This window comes from Lactuca sativa, chromosome 1, assembly GCF_002870075.4.
Source record: "Lactuca sativa cultivar Salinas chromosome 1, Lsat_Salinas_v11, whole genome shotgun sequence".
Lineage (NCBI taxonomy): Eukaryota > Viridiplantae > Streptophyta > Magnoliopsida > Asterales > Asteraceae > Lactuca > Lactuca sativa.
Window position 1 is genome coordinate 47881888 of NC_056623.2, and position 14240 is coordinate 47896127.

At 38.2% G+C, this 14240-nt stretch overlaps 2 protein-coding genes across 2 annotated transcripts; both read right to left on the reverse strand.

Moving 5' to 3' along the window:
* Window positions 1–8050: 8050 nt before the first annotated feature.
* Window positions 8051–9015, reverse strand: LOC111913912 (uncharacterized). The gene has a single exon (XM_023909632.3). The coding sequence runs from the start codon at window positions 8944–8946 to the stop codon at window positions 8191–8193; it is 756 nt and encodes a 251-aa protein (XP_023765400.1). The 5' UTR covers window positions 8947–9015; the 3' UTR covers window positions 8051–8190.
* Window positions 9016–9540: 525 nt separating this feature from the next.
* On the reverse strand, window positions 9541–11191 carry LOC111913911 (mitogen-activated protein kinase kinase 4). The gene has a single exon (XM_023909631.3). It carries the CDS (start codon window positions 10933–10935, stop codon window positions 9913–9915), a length of 1023 nt encoding a protein of 340 aa, XP_023765399.1. The 5' UTR covers window positions 10936–11191; the 3' UTR covers window positions 9541–9912.
* Window positions 11192–14240: the final 3049 nt, after the last annotated feature.

Below are 14240 nucleotides of genomic sequence, written 5' to 3' on the forward strand. Positions count from 1 at the left end.
GTGAGTCAAATGAGCATGGGTTTAATCCAATACTTAGAACTTATGAGCACTCATGAATGTTGCATCAACTCTTGCTATGTCCCATACCTTGGAGATCTGTAATCCAGCTTCATGACAGTTTTGCCTTAATCCAATACTCCGGTCTCTAGTTGACGACACCGATGAAGCCTCCTCTTCTGGCCTCTGGCCTCCATCCGCTTCCGCCTCCCCCTTCTTTCACGTTGTTTATAGGTATGATCGGCCTTTGGGTGTAGTTGATTGATTCGTTGATTAAGTGTTGTGGAGATGACAATGTCTTTCTTTGTGTACAATATATGGCTTCACAAATTTAATCTATATCGATTGTGAAGCAATCAAGTCATTTCAACCTTTGTTATTTTAATTCTCAATTGAGATGCTCTTGAAGCTAACCACAGTTGTAGGTAGATATTTTTTTATCCTGGTTTGTTTGCATATGATTGATTGTTTTATATCTGTTTTTAGGTTGTTTCTAGTCAAGAGTTTGAGTTTATCTGCAGATATGTCAAATAATGTAATTAGAAGAACATATATCAGAGTTAAAAGCTTTACAATTCACTTCAAAATGTTTAAGTTAATTAAAAATAAGCCTTTTGTGTGTATAATCTAACATACTTTAGGAGATCCAACTTTAGCTTCATAGATAGGAAGGTCATTGTTGCTAATGATCATAAAGCAAGTTGTACTAGCCATTTTTATCAAGAAATGGAAGTGTTACCTATGAAGTAAAGCAACCAAATTCCCATAAGGCAAATAATCAATTTCAAAACATCAAACTACAAACTCAAAATCAGACCTCCAACAGAAACTTGGGCCAATATGTTGGTATTCTACTTTCCACTTTCTAATTCCTATCATGATTCAAGCTTTTAACCCCATTTACTTAAGAAACGACTACTTAAATGTGCTCTATAAACCTATAACCACTTGCAATTCTATTCTTTTGCTAGAATTAAGACATTGTTACATCTTAATTTCATTGTGGTTACAAATTTCTCGTTTTGGTTCATTGGAAACATATTAACTATGTTTGACGATCTTACTTATTGGTGCTTAATTGTAGCTGGATATGCTACAAGAAGAGCATGATGTCATTATAGATAAGGTGATTCCATCCTTTTGGTTCCTTTATTAATCCCAATTACATAAAAATATTAGTATGACAACATAAAGACAATTTTAGGATTATGCTTACTTGTATTTCAGATTCGTCATGTAGAAGAAAAACATGAGGAAGCAGAGGCCAGGGCTAAGGGAGTTGGAGAAACAGGTTTACAATCACTGTTATTCAGAAATAGTGGTACCAAATAGTTATATTATATTTATTTGAAAATTTTGTATTCTATAGGTGGCTTCTTTAGGAGAAGGGGTATCTTTGGAAGCCAAATTATTAAGCATGTAAATCTTGAACGACACGTTGTCACTTGTCACGAAGTTTTGAGCATAACACTCAGATTCTTATGTAATTTATGTCATTACAGAAAATAAGTAGCAATGCGTCAAAGAGAGGTAAATTGAATACATAAAATAACATATCTAGGATTTGAGGAATGTATTATTTGATCAACTTTTCTTTGAAAGATTAAAAAGATTATTTTATTGTGGAAACTTAGGCTGCTCTAAAAGCTGCACAACAGTCGAGAGATGGAAGAGATATAGAAGTTTCTAACCTTCATGAACTTGAGGTAATATTGATATATGATAGATTTTTACTAAAAAATCTGCCTTTTTTTCTACATTTATTGCTTTTTGTTAATGTTGATTATTTTCTCCCCTCTTATTTCTGTTTGAACGATGTGACATCCCCAAAATCACGGCCAGAAAAGACCGGTTTGTTTATGCTTTGTTTAAAAATCAGAGTTACATTTTAAATGAAAGTGTTGCGGAATTTGTCCCAAAACAAATATATGATAAAGATTTATCAAAAGCATTTCCATAGAAATGTATTTCATTAAAAGACTTGGGATGTCATGTTCGTACAGATCAAAAGCATAAACAGTACAATATAAGCCTTACTACATTATTTCATATCTACAGGCCTATATCCGTAATCCCTCGTCCAAAACATCACACCTATGCTCATGCGCCACTACCTATAATACATAAAACTGAGTGGGTCAGGCTTGGGAGCCTGGTGAGCACATAGTGTTTTCAACCCACAATAAATAAGTTTATTAATTTCATCAATCAACAATAACCCAATTACCCGTTCCCGTTATCCTCACTTTACGTCCCTAAACACCTATCATAAGGGACCTAGCCTAAGGATCATCATCGGGACGGACACTACTGCTAAGGGGATTCCTCAGCAATAAATGTCCTAAAGGCAACCATGTGGGGGATGGAGTACACTGGTGAACACGTCGTTCACAAACACCTACAGGTTGCGAGCCTGCTAGTGTTCCACTGGACTGTCTAGAAGAGTCTGTGGTCATCATCCATACTCCGCTAAATGACAGAAACAACAACATCAACATCGAGGCCTCTCATCATTTTATCACACATCAGCTATTACATCTACCCGTGTTTTACCCCAACATTTTCGTAGATATAAAATACATATACAGTTTAAATCATTGAAAACATGTATAACAACGTTCATCCAGCATAGATAGCAAGTAATCAGATAATATGCACACATAGCACGTAATTTATAAAATACTTCATATCTATGTGTAAGCTGAAAGTAACTATGCACTCACCTGAAAGGTGGTGACTCAGCACTCGGACAGCGCTTCGATACTCTCAAAACGATATTCCTTCGATAAAACCTAGTACCAACACCACTAGGGTTTAGTCTAACGATAACCGCGATTAATTAATAGTCTAGCTATTATTATTATTATATAAGGGTTAAACGATACTTATATAACCCATAATAATAGCCCAAGTACTTATTATAAGGTCCTAATAACATTACTATATTAAAACGTAAGCTAAACTAAAGATAGGTTAGGCGTAGCTCACTTACAGCGAGTTTTCTCGAAAACCGGGCTTCACTGGAGCAGCGTTCCCGAGCCGAAAGGCTCTTTTCTCGGGACTCCGGGAGCCTCGGGGCTTCCTTCGGGTGCTAGGGGGTTTACCTAGGCTTTAGGGGGGTTAGGATAGGCTAGAGAGAGAGAGTGTAGAGAGAGAAAGAAGTGGGGAAAGGTGTGAGAAATGAGAGAACCCGGCACTTCTATTTATAGGGTGAAATCCTGACGGACTCGCCGAGTCGGTTCACTGACTCGCCGAGTCAGTGCCACGTGTCATCATCTGATGGCTTTCCTTGGGGAGAAAGCCTTGGCCCATATTCAGCCACGTCACCCCTTTTGCAGCAGCACTCTGCCAACTTATAAACCCCGTAACTTTCGCATACGAGCTCCGTTTTCGACGTTCTTTTTTTCCACGCGTAGGTAAAAACAAGATCTACAACTTTCATTTAGACTCCGTCGGCTAATTCTCGACCGATCTCAAATTTAACAGTAAGAGGCGTTTAGACTGTTAAATGACCGCGAAGAATTCATAACTCCTTCATACGAACTCCGTTTTCGTCCATCTTTTTACCGTTGAGTTCCTATTAATGAGATATTCAACTCTCATTTAGGTTGCGTAAGCCAAAAACCGCTCGAACAAAAATTCGAGTTTCGGGCCGTGCACTGCTAAGCCGAATCTTAGAAAAATCATAACTTCCTCATACGAAGTCAGATTTGGGCGTTCTTTTTATCGACGTTCTTAGTTTAACATATTCTACAACTTTCGTTTAGATTGCTAAGGCTCAATCTCACTCTATCGTAAATTCACTATTTACACTTCCCGGTGCCGTGCCGGTTTTGCCGTAAAACTTCGACGGGTCATAACTTCTTCGTTATAACTCGGATTTCGGCGTTCCTTATATGCACGGAAACCTTGAGACATATTCTACAACTTTATGTAGAGATATCGGGCTTATCTCACACTTTAATTTTGATGCTTATTTTTATTATTTATTAATTATACACTTATAATTAAATAATAAACACATAAACACACATAATTCACATAATACTCAAATATTTCATCTTTATTACTTCAAAAAGAGTTACAAGAGTTGACCTAGACTATTACATTGACAAAAATCCTTAGCCCTGAAACCCGGGCGTTACAAACGAGTACTTAAAAGAAGAGACAGCAGGTGCCATGGATCAGCTAAGGGAAGCTGAATCTGAAGCAAAACCCTTCGCATAATGGCACAAAGAATGGTTTTGACTCACGAGGAAATGGTACGCTTGATTTTATAAATACATGTTTTCTGAGAGTATTTTTGTCATCTTTTTCCTTGTTTTGGAATTTTTTCAGGAAGAGGTGGTTTTAAAAAGGTGTTGGCTTTCTTGTTATTAGGGTTTAGCTGTGAAACATGGTAATATTCTTCCAAAAATGCAAACTTTGTTTCCATGAATGTTTTGTTTGTTATGTGTAACGCCCTGTTCTGAAATATTCGTTTATGGAATTTCAGAGGCCAAGGCCAGGGGCGTTTTAGTCCTTTATTAAATTTGGAGTTATTATTTGAGAAGTTTTTGGGCCAGGTTGTGTTGTTAGAAACGTAGGGTTTCTCGTCACCTTTCCGTGGATATAAAGTTCATCAGAATCGGATCTAGAATGAAGGAGTTATGACACTTTGAAGATTTGACAAGAATGACCCTTATAGAGAAAAGTTTGTGTGGAAGGCCATGCATGAGTGTTTAGTGCATGCGTGTTTAGCTGAGTACGCCCAGCGTAAGGCTGGTGTACGCCCAGCGTAAAGGGGCAAAAGATCGCGGGTCCTATAGGCATACGAGAGTTACGCCCAACATACGCTAACAGCTTAAAAACCCTAATTCTTGGACAAGCACTATATAAAAGACATTATAGCTCCAACCCTAGCCCCCATATCAACCTCCCCAACCTCAGAAGGAACCCTAGAACGACCCAACCTTCATATTGTGAGATCTTGATCTTGGAAGGCTTATCTTGGTGGTTTTAGCTTGGAAAAGAGAAGAGGAAGATTAGCAAGGAAGAACCTTGGAGGCTAGGGCTTATAGATCTGAGACATCACCATCCCCTGGAACACCTGGAAGGTAAAAAGCTCATAACTTTGCCTATGGATGCTTAGATCTAGTATGGGTAGTTTTGGTAGTTTTTGGTCCCAAGGTGAAAGCTTTATAGCTTGAATCTGATTTGGAGGTCAAGGGTTGCCACCCTTGGTGCTAAATGACTCCCTAGAACAGAAAGTTGATATCTTGAAAGCCTAAATGAGTTAATACATGAGTTAAGACCTTCTTTCATGGATTTAGAACATGAGTTTTGGAGTTGGGACTTATGTAAGCCATGGAAGCCATAAAGTAAACAACTTTATGGATTAGGGCATGGAATAAGACCTAGATCTAAGTTTATGGCTCTTGATTCGGAGTATTAAGCGCTTAATGGAAAGTGTCTTAACAGAATGAGTATGCTGAGCATAATTGCAGGTACGCCCCGCGTACTCTCTAGTAGGCCAGTACGCTAAGCGTACATTAGAGTACGCCCCGCGTAACGCAGTCAGTTGGGCTTATTGCATTTTGGGCCTTGATATGGGCTGAGTTGAGACTTAGGGTCCTTGGGCTTTATTTTTGGGCCATCAGATTTCAGTTGCTAAGGACCAAGGATTTAGCATTGGGCTTGAGTAAGGTCCAATAAAGGGTTTTGGGCCCAATATAGCAAATTGGGTCAATAGTGAGCTTGGAAAGCCTATCTTGTTATTCGGCCTCCAGAAGTTAGATTATGAGCCAAGGTTATGGTGGGGCCCATATGAGGAGATAGGCCCAATTCAGAAAATCGGGCCATTAGTGGGCCTGTAGTAGGGCCGTTGTTGGACTTGGAAGGAATTGAGGGTTTGGGCTATGTTGTGACCCATGCCATAGCAGGGGTAAAATGGTCATTTTACCCATAGGAGAATCCCTATCCTGATTTAATATTTTATTTCCATTGATAGCCAGGAAGCAGCCGGATCAGCAGTCAGGGATTTCTCATTCAGAAGTTCTGCCGTCAGCATTTCGAGGTGAGTTTCCTTCCAGTAGGAACGGGTCTACGGCCACAATGTCAACCCGTTTAGTTAGCAGTAGTTCCGGACTTCGGTCTGACGCAGTAGTTCAGTGTGCTTGGTGTCTCTATGATTCAAGCATGTTTATGTGTTATATGTTCCGGACTTCAGTCCGATGCATTATGCAGTATATGTGTTTATACTAGTTAATATGTGTTTATGCTATGCTATGATCAGTCAGTTCCGGACCTCGGTCCGATGCAGGGGACATGGTCCCAGTTAGTCCGAGCTTCGGCCCGATGCAGTTTCCGGACTTCGGTTCGATGCAGGGGATATGGTCCCAGTTAGTCCGGGCTTCGGCCCGATGCAGCTTCCGGACTTCGGTCCGATGCAGGGGACATGGTCCCAGTTAGTCCGGGCTTCGGCCCGATGTAGCTTCTGGACTTCGGTCCGATGCAAGGGGCAAGACCCTAGTTTGTCCGGGCTTCGGCCCGATGCAGTCTCCGGACTTTGGTCCGATGCAGTGGGCAAGGCCCAGTATGTGTTTACATGTTATTATATGGTATGTGGTAGTTTGGGGGAGCTTACTAAGCTTCGTGCTTACAGTTTCAGTTTTGGTTTCAAGTACTCAGTTTTTAAAAGAGGAGCTCGGAGAGGTTGCAGTGCACACACCATAGTCAGCTAGTCTGGGAATGTTTTACTCTGATAATGAGATTATGTTTTGAATTAATACTCGAAAATTATGTTATGACTTATGATACGTTTTTATAAATATGGTTTTAGTAATGTTTTAAAAGAAATTTTTAGTCGTAATTTTTGGGTCATTTCATTATGATACCTTGTTTTTCTTGTTTTTAAGGTATATGTGCTGCACATAGCAGGGTCAAAGCATGAGCATTTGTCCTCATTTACACCTCTACTATTTCAAGTTGTAATTTCGGATGGTCACAGGCGAGAGAGGATTCTTGGAATTGTGGCAGGTTCACTAACTTGACAATTACCACCTTCTAGTTTCATTATATTTATAATTTTTTTTTAAATTTGTTATTATGGAATGAAAACAGGCTATGATGATTCAGTCGAAAACTTTTTTGTGACATCATTGCATATATAATATTTTTAGCTGGAAAGGAATCAATGGCTGGGATACTAAGTCCGACTCTATAAGTGATATCTAATACAGTTGTGTGACATCTAAAATATGGTTGTGTGGTGTATTAGATGGGTGTAATATTAAATGGATCTATCATATAATACGGCTAAATAGTCGTACTCTATTAGGTAATGTAATCTAATACCCCCTCTATTAATCATATGTATATATATTAAAAAAATAAAAAACTTATAGTTACTTATAATAACTATAAAAACCAATTTTTTTCTTGTTCGTCGTAGGTATTAATTTGGGGATATTTAAATCTATGGACCGATTTTGTATTTAATATTTAAGTATTATGATAAAAAATAGTTATAATCTCTATTGGATAATGTTGTAATATTACTTAGTTATATGTATTTTATGCAAATGAAGTATTTTTTTTGGTCATTATCAAATGAAATCTTTTATTTATTCGAATTTTACTGCCAACACAATAATATGTATATATTACTTACATTACACATCGGTGGCACCAACGTACCAGAGGCACCTCCGATGATGGCTAGAGAAGATCGCTAGAGGTGGTGGTCATGGTATAATAGTGTACACCGAAAGGTCCGAAACCATATAATAGTGTATATCAAACATATAATAATATTTGGAATAATTTTGTGTTATCTAAATTACAATGAAAACTGGTATGAAACATAAAAGACGGAAACTTGGGTAAACTTGGGTCATATAGAATCGAACAATAATATAATACTATTATCATGCGTATGTTTTTTTTGACAAAATTTTGATTATCTCTTTGAATCATTTGAAGTTTGACATCATTCATTAGATCATTTCATTGTGCGGATATTTGGCTCTTCAGATCTAAATAACATTACCATATTAATTATAATGAAATCAAATAAAGCAGTAACCACCATTCATTATTCACTGCTTATGCATTTGTCACATACGTAGTAAATAGAAATTAAAGCAACAACATTATTTAGAGGATTATATATCAAGCACACACTTCTTTGTAATACGGTAGGTTCTTAGATGTTCATTCATCATCGTCAAGTCCCTTCAAAGTCCAAGACGGCTTCTGGCAACCAGGATTCATGCCACTCTGAGCGTGACCGTAGTTTGGGCCAGGAGCTCCATAGCCGTGCCCATGTGTGAGCTTTTCAAAATGGTTCATAACACCACCTCCATGTCCATTTGAATTTCCAAAACCATGTGAATCTCCATAGCTGTGTGATTTACCAAAACCATGTGGACTCCCTAGGCCATGACCTTGTGGGCTTCCATGGCCTTGTTGGCTTCCATGGTTGAATGAGTTTTCATATCCATGTGATTTACCAAGACCATGTGGACTCCCTAAGCCATGACCATTTGGGCTTCCATGGCCTTGTTGGCTTACATGGCTGAATGAGTTTTCATATCCATGTGATTTACCAAGACCATTTGGACTCCCTTGGCCATGACCATGTGGGCTTCCATGGCTGAATGAGTTTTCATAACCTTGTGACTTTCCATAGCCATGTGAATTTCCTCCATATCCACCAGCAGCACTGGGCTTGACTGGATGGCTGGGTCCATGGCCATGCTGGTATTCATCACCAGCAGACCAAGTAGATTGGTATTGTGAAACATGGCTTGATGGGTAAGTTGAAACTTGAGGATAAGTCGGGTATGGGGTTGTCTGGGCTGCAGTTATTCCGTGGAAGTTGTTGTTGAAGTAGCCATCAGCCCCTTGGTGTGTTGGATAGTTGTTCTGCTGGTAGCCACTAGGGTAACGTTGAACCTCAAGAACCATTTTTTTTTCTTTGAAAAAAAAATGTACGTCAAATTTAAACCTGTGTTGCTGATGGTTTTTCTATACTCTTGCTTCATCCTATTTATAGGGTTAAGCCCATGATTCCAAATAAGTCGAAAGATGCATTACGTCTCTTGTCATGGGAATATCACCCCACATTCAGTGGTCATCTTTTTATCGAATTGAAAGGTATTTACAACTTTATTCCCAACTTATTGAATGACTATAGATTCTGATTTAGAACACCCAAATGTAGTCATATATACTAATGCATTATCGTGTTTAGAACTTGTACTGTTTGATGGCTTGCCAACTTACTATATTGAAGAAAACTAACAAAAGATACTTTTCATTTCCTCTTATCCCATGTTATTCCACATTATGATGCATCAGTTCTATTCCCTTATCGTCCTTTTTCGTGATTTATTTCCCTCAATTATATATATTCCTATTCTTTTCCTTCCACTTGTCTTGTATTTTGGAAAATGTAGTAATCAAAATTTCATGTCACATCACATACACAATGATGAGCACGAAAGGAACCATGCTTGAGCAAGATACAACTACGCTTCAATAAACTCACCAAACATATAATAAAATATAAAATGCATTTTAATACCATCTTATATATATTGCGTTGAAAATGTACATCCACGAATGCTCTAACTTTTATGAACTTTTAACTCTTACATTTCTTATTTGTTTGCTTTTGCATTTTTATTAACAGATTAATTACAAATGAAGAGCGATACAAATGGCATCATGTATATAATATATTATATATAAATAAAACAATCGTCATTCCCTAATTAACCTCCATGGTTCGTTCCACTTAAAGAACATGAATACCCCTAAAAAGAACATGAATTTTGTTGCAGCCTAACCCAGCCCAATCCAAGGCCCAAATGATTATCTTACAAGATCGTTCTTTGTTGTTACTTGCGCTTCTGGTTGTACTTACGTACATCAGGAGGATGAAGAAAATTGTGGACAAGGAGGAGGAAGTAGCTCATATGTTGGATGCACCTGACTGTAAGTGCTATGTTTATGGTTTAGAGCTGCTCCTGTAACGAACGGGTGCCTCAACAACTGCGCCGCCGTCCATCTCCTCGCCGGATCCTTCTGCAAACAGCATGCAACAAAATCTCTGAACTCACGAGAAGCAGTCGCCGGCGCTTTTGGTGGCTGTGACATGCAAATTGCACACATAAGGCTCGCCCAATCACCCTGTCTTCCGACGGTAAACGGAAAACGCCCCAGATAGAATTCCAAAATGCTCACCCCCACGCTCCATATATCTCCGGCGCACCCGTCGTATTTTCCTTCGTTCAGGTCGGTGTTTATTCTTTCCGGGCTCATGTAAGCAATCGTACCCACCGCAGAATTACAGGGATCCATCGTTTGTTCCAAGATTCTCGAAACCCCAAAATCCGCAATCTTCACTTGTTTCTTGGAATTAATCAACAGATTGGAAGGTTTTATATCACGGTGGACGATCTTTCGCCGGTGGAGGTAGTAAAGTCCGGAGATAATCTGACGGGTGAGATCGGCCAACAAGGACTCATCGGACAAGTGGGTGCCTTGAAGGCAACCACCGTCCATGTACTCAAGAAGCACCTGAATCTCACCGGCACGATCAAACATGTCGTGACACTTGACGACGTTAAGGTTGTCGACCCCACGTAGAATCTCGATTTCTCGACGGATCTGATGGCGGGCATCGTCGTCGTGGGTTCCATAGATTACTTTGAGAGCGAAGAGCGTGTCGGTAGGGCGATGGAGGACTTTGTAAACAGTACCGCCACTGCCGCTTCCGATTCTGTTGATCCGATGGAGGTCGGAAAAGTTGATGTGTTGGTGTTGGAGGGCGGAGGAGGGTGGGAGAGGGAGAGGAACGGCGATCTGGGGCTGGGGTAAAGGTAAAGGTAAAGTTAAGTCAAGACGACGTCGAGGGCGACTATTGGTGTTGTTGTTGTTGTTGGGCTTCATTGACTAGACCAAATAATTAAAGTGATTCAGATTTCAGAGCGTTGGTTGATGCATAGACTAGACGATCGATGTATATGTATATATAATATATGACGAATAATAAACCTAAAGACGAAGAAGTAAGGAAAGGGTTTAGGGTTTGAAGTTGTGATCTGGTGAAGGTTCTGGGAAGAAGATGAAGGTTGGAATAATTCTACTCATGTGTTTCGGAGAATTGATGGGTGTCGAAAAAACTAAGTATGTTACTCATTTATTGCCTCAAGGTCAACGTTGTTATCTCTTTTGGAGGTATATATGTGTAAAAATTTAATTAGAAACGTATTGTATTTGATATCCTTAGTTTTCGTGAAAATGATGTTCGATGTTGAAAATACATGCTTGCTAGATACGGAATATAGTTTTTTTATTAATAAAGAAAAAATATATATATATTAAGAACATGACTAAAGCGTGGTATTAAATCCATTTAGATGATAGTTAAAAAAACGTTCTTGAACTAGTCCACTACACTACAGTATTCATGGTTTTAAAGGATCTGGGGACTACATGGTCACTTCTGAATTAGAACCTTTGGTATTAGATTTGAACTCGGGATCTCTTGTATGAAAATGAAAAGTTTATCTTTTGTTTTCTCAACGGCTTGGTTATTCAGGCTGTGGTATAGATACTAGAGTTAATTAAGTCGAAATGAATTGGTTTTTTTGTGCATATGTATGTATGTGATAAAAATTACATTTAGATATATAAAGTAAAAAAAAAACGTATTGTTACTAATGATTGACGAGTAAAAATAATAAAAGGAGAGGGGTGACTTTTTCTTTTGAGCAAGAGCAAGAGTCCAGATGGAGGAGGAACAAGTCATAAAAGAAATGGTCTCATTGTATTTCTAATCCATCTCTCCCTCCCAAATTGGACTCGAAAAACACACAACAGTTGACTGCTAACTTAATCCCATTCTCACACCAACTTCATTAATTCCTTTATTATTATCATTCTATTTTTATTTCTTTGTACAAGAATTTCTAAATTAAAAGATGACAGAAATTTGTCCTTTACATACAACATACGTACCCGACAAAAGCATAAAGTTAATAGATTGACGCCTGCCATGTTTGTCCATGTGGCTCTCCACTATGTGATGATAGCGGAGAGGAGCAAAGTGTTTGCCGATGTTACTAAACAACCATTTTCAAAATCGCCTCACATCGCCTTCTCTTAGCCACCCTTGATTAATTTTGCGTCACTAGTGAGGAGGTGCTTACCACACTTACCTACCGAGATAAGCCATCGGGTATCATGTTGGTTCGTATAAAATTTTAGATAAGTTAGTGAACACTTTTGTCATACAACAACAAACATAGTAGTATTTAATTATCCTGGATCCATCCACGCCTTATAACTTATCGTTTGTCTTTTGACATTTCATTTATTTTAGTACAAACCAAGAGTACATATTATTTACAGGTTTCGTTGATGAGGTATTAGATATCTAGAAACAAAGACAAGGAACTAGATATCCAGAAACAATGACAAGGAACGGTGGTGAAACAACGTTATTATTAATATCAAAAGTAAAAACTCTTCTACTTGTAAGATCAAATGCTAAACGATTTTTTTTCCAAACGAAACAATTAGCATTTATCGGTAGCCAATTATTCAATAGAAACCAGTAAGAATGTGATTGTAAGAGGCTTTATCGATGGTTCTCTTGAAGATTGCACATAGACGATACCCTGCGAATTTCCAAGTCAGGCCCACGAATCATTTTGATTTGACATGATATTATGTTCTTGAAAGAGTGCTAAAAGATCCATCAATTGTTGTGATTCAACTCCCGTTTTCATGCAAATTTTATTCGATTTAGTTATGTATAAATGAGGGAATCTATTTTTTAATGTTGCATTTCCAATCCATACATCTTTCCCATACATAGTTCTTGAACCATTGTTGACTTTCTGTAACACCTTGATCCGAGTATTTTTCATTTCTACCTTTAGTATGAAATTTAATTGAAAAATTGGTCCCTTGGCTCATTAAGTGAAAACGTGCCTTCAGTTGAGTACGATGGGCGTACGTGATTGATGTCCAAACCCTAATTTTTAGGGTTTGATCCCTATTTAAACATCATTAACTTTTCAATGTCTTTTCCCTCATCAACCTCCATCTCCCAATTCGTCCCTAGCAAACCCTAATCCATTGTGTGAGCATTTTGAGTTTGAGATAGTGTACTTTTGTGTTCTTCAAGGAAAGAGAAGATAGTAGATTCATCTTGGAAGCGCAAGACAACTTAGATCCAGAAGTATCTCCCCCTTAAGCATGATTTGAAGGTATAAAGGTTGGATCTTGATGTGTTATTTTGCTAGTCTAGAGTTTATGTACACTTTTGGTCCCATAGTTTGGTCTAGTGGAGTATGAGCTACTCCAGGTACTTGAAATGTAGTTATCTATAGTTTTGAGATCATAGATTCATAAAAATGAGAGTTTTGGCATCCTCGTTAATCCATGCAAGAGTTTTGGGACTTTGGATGACTTTTAGACCAAGAGTTTGAGTTTTTACCCTCATGTATGCATGCAAATGGATAAAGTCAGAGACTTTATCCATTAAGACTTCCCTTTTTACCTGGATTTGAAGTTTGGTGTTTTGGCTGAATCAAAAAAGCTTAATGTATATTATGAATTGTACAAGATCGGACTTAGCATATAGTGTAAGTAGATTTAGTCGATACTCCCACAATCTTGGGAAAGATCATTGGTATGCATTAGTGAGAGTGCTTAGATATTTAAAGCATACAATGAATTATGGATTGCATTATACGAGATATCCTCCTATTCTTGAAGGGTATTGTGATGCAAATTGGATTTCCAATACTTCAGAGGCAAAATCCACAAGTGGATATGTGTTCACTCTAGGTGGAGTTGCTATCTCTTGGAAATCATCTAAGCAAACTATGAATACTCGTTCTACAATGGAAGCAGAGCTTTTTGCTTTAGACAAATTTGCTAAAGAAGTTGAATGGCTTAAAAGCTTCGTAAAAGGTATTCCTCTATGGCCTCAACCTGTTACTGCCATTGGCATACATTGTGATAGTATGGCTGCTTTTACTAGAGCACAAAGTCATATATACAATGACAGGTCGAGACACATTAGGCACAGACATATTACAATAAGACACTTGTTGAAGAATGGAATCATTTCCATTAGTTACATAAAGTCGAAGGAAAATATAGTTGATCCCTTGACAAAAGGCCTAGGTAGAGAGCAAGTTCTCTTCACATCGAGGGGAATGGGCTTAAATCCAACACAA

What these genes read in the sequence shown, in the direction of transcription:
- LOC111913912 (XM_023909632.3), bottom strand. Translation starts at nt 8,946, where the DNA reads ATGGTTCTTGAGGTTCAACGTTACCCTAGTGGCTACCAGCAGAACAAC.
- LOC111913911 (XM_023909631.3), bottom strand. Translation starts at nt 10,935, where the DNA reads ATGAAGCCCAACAACAACAACAACACCAATAGTCGCCCTCGACGTCGT.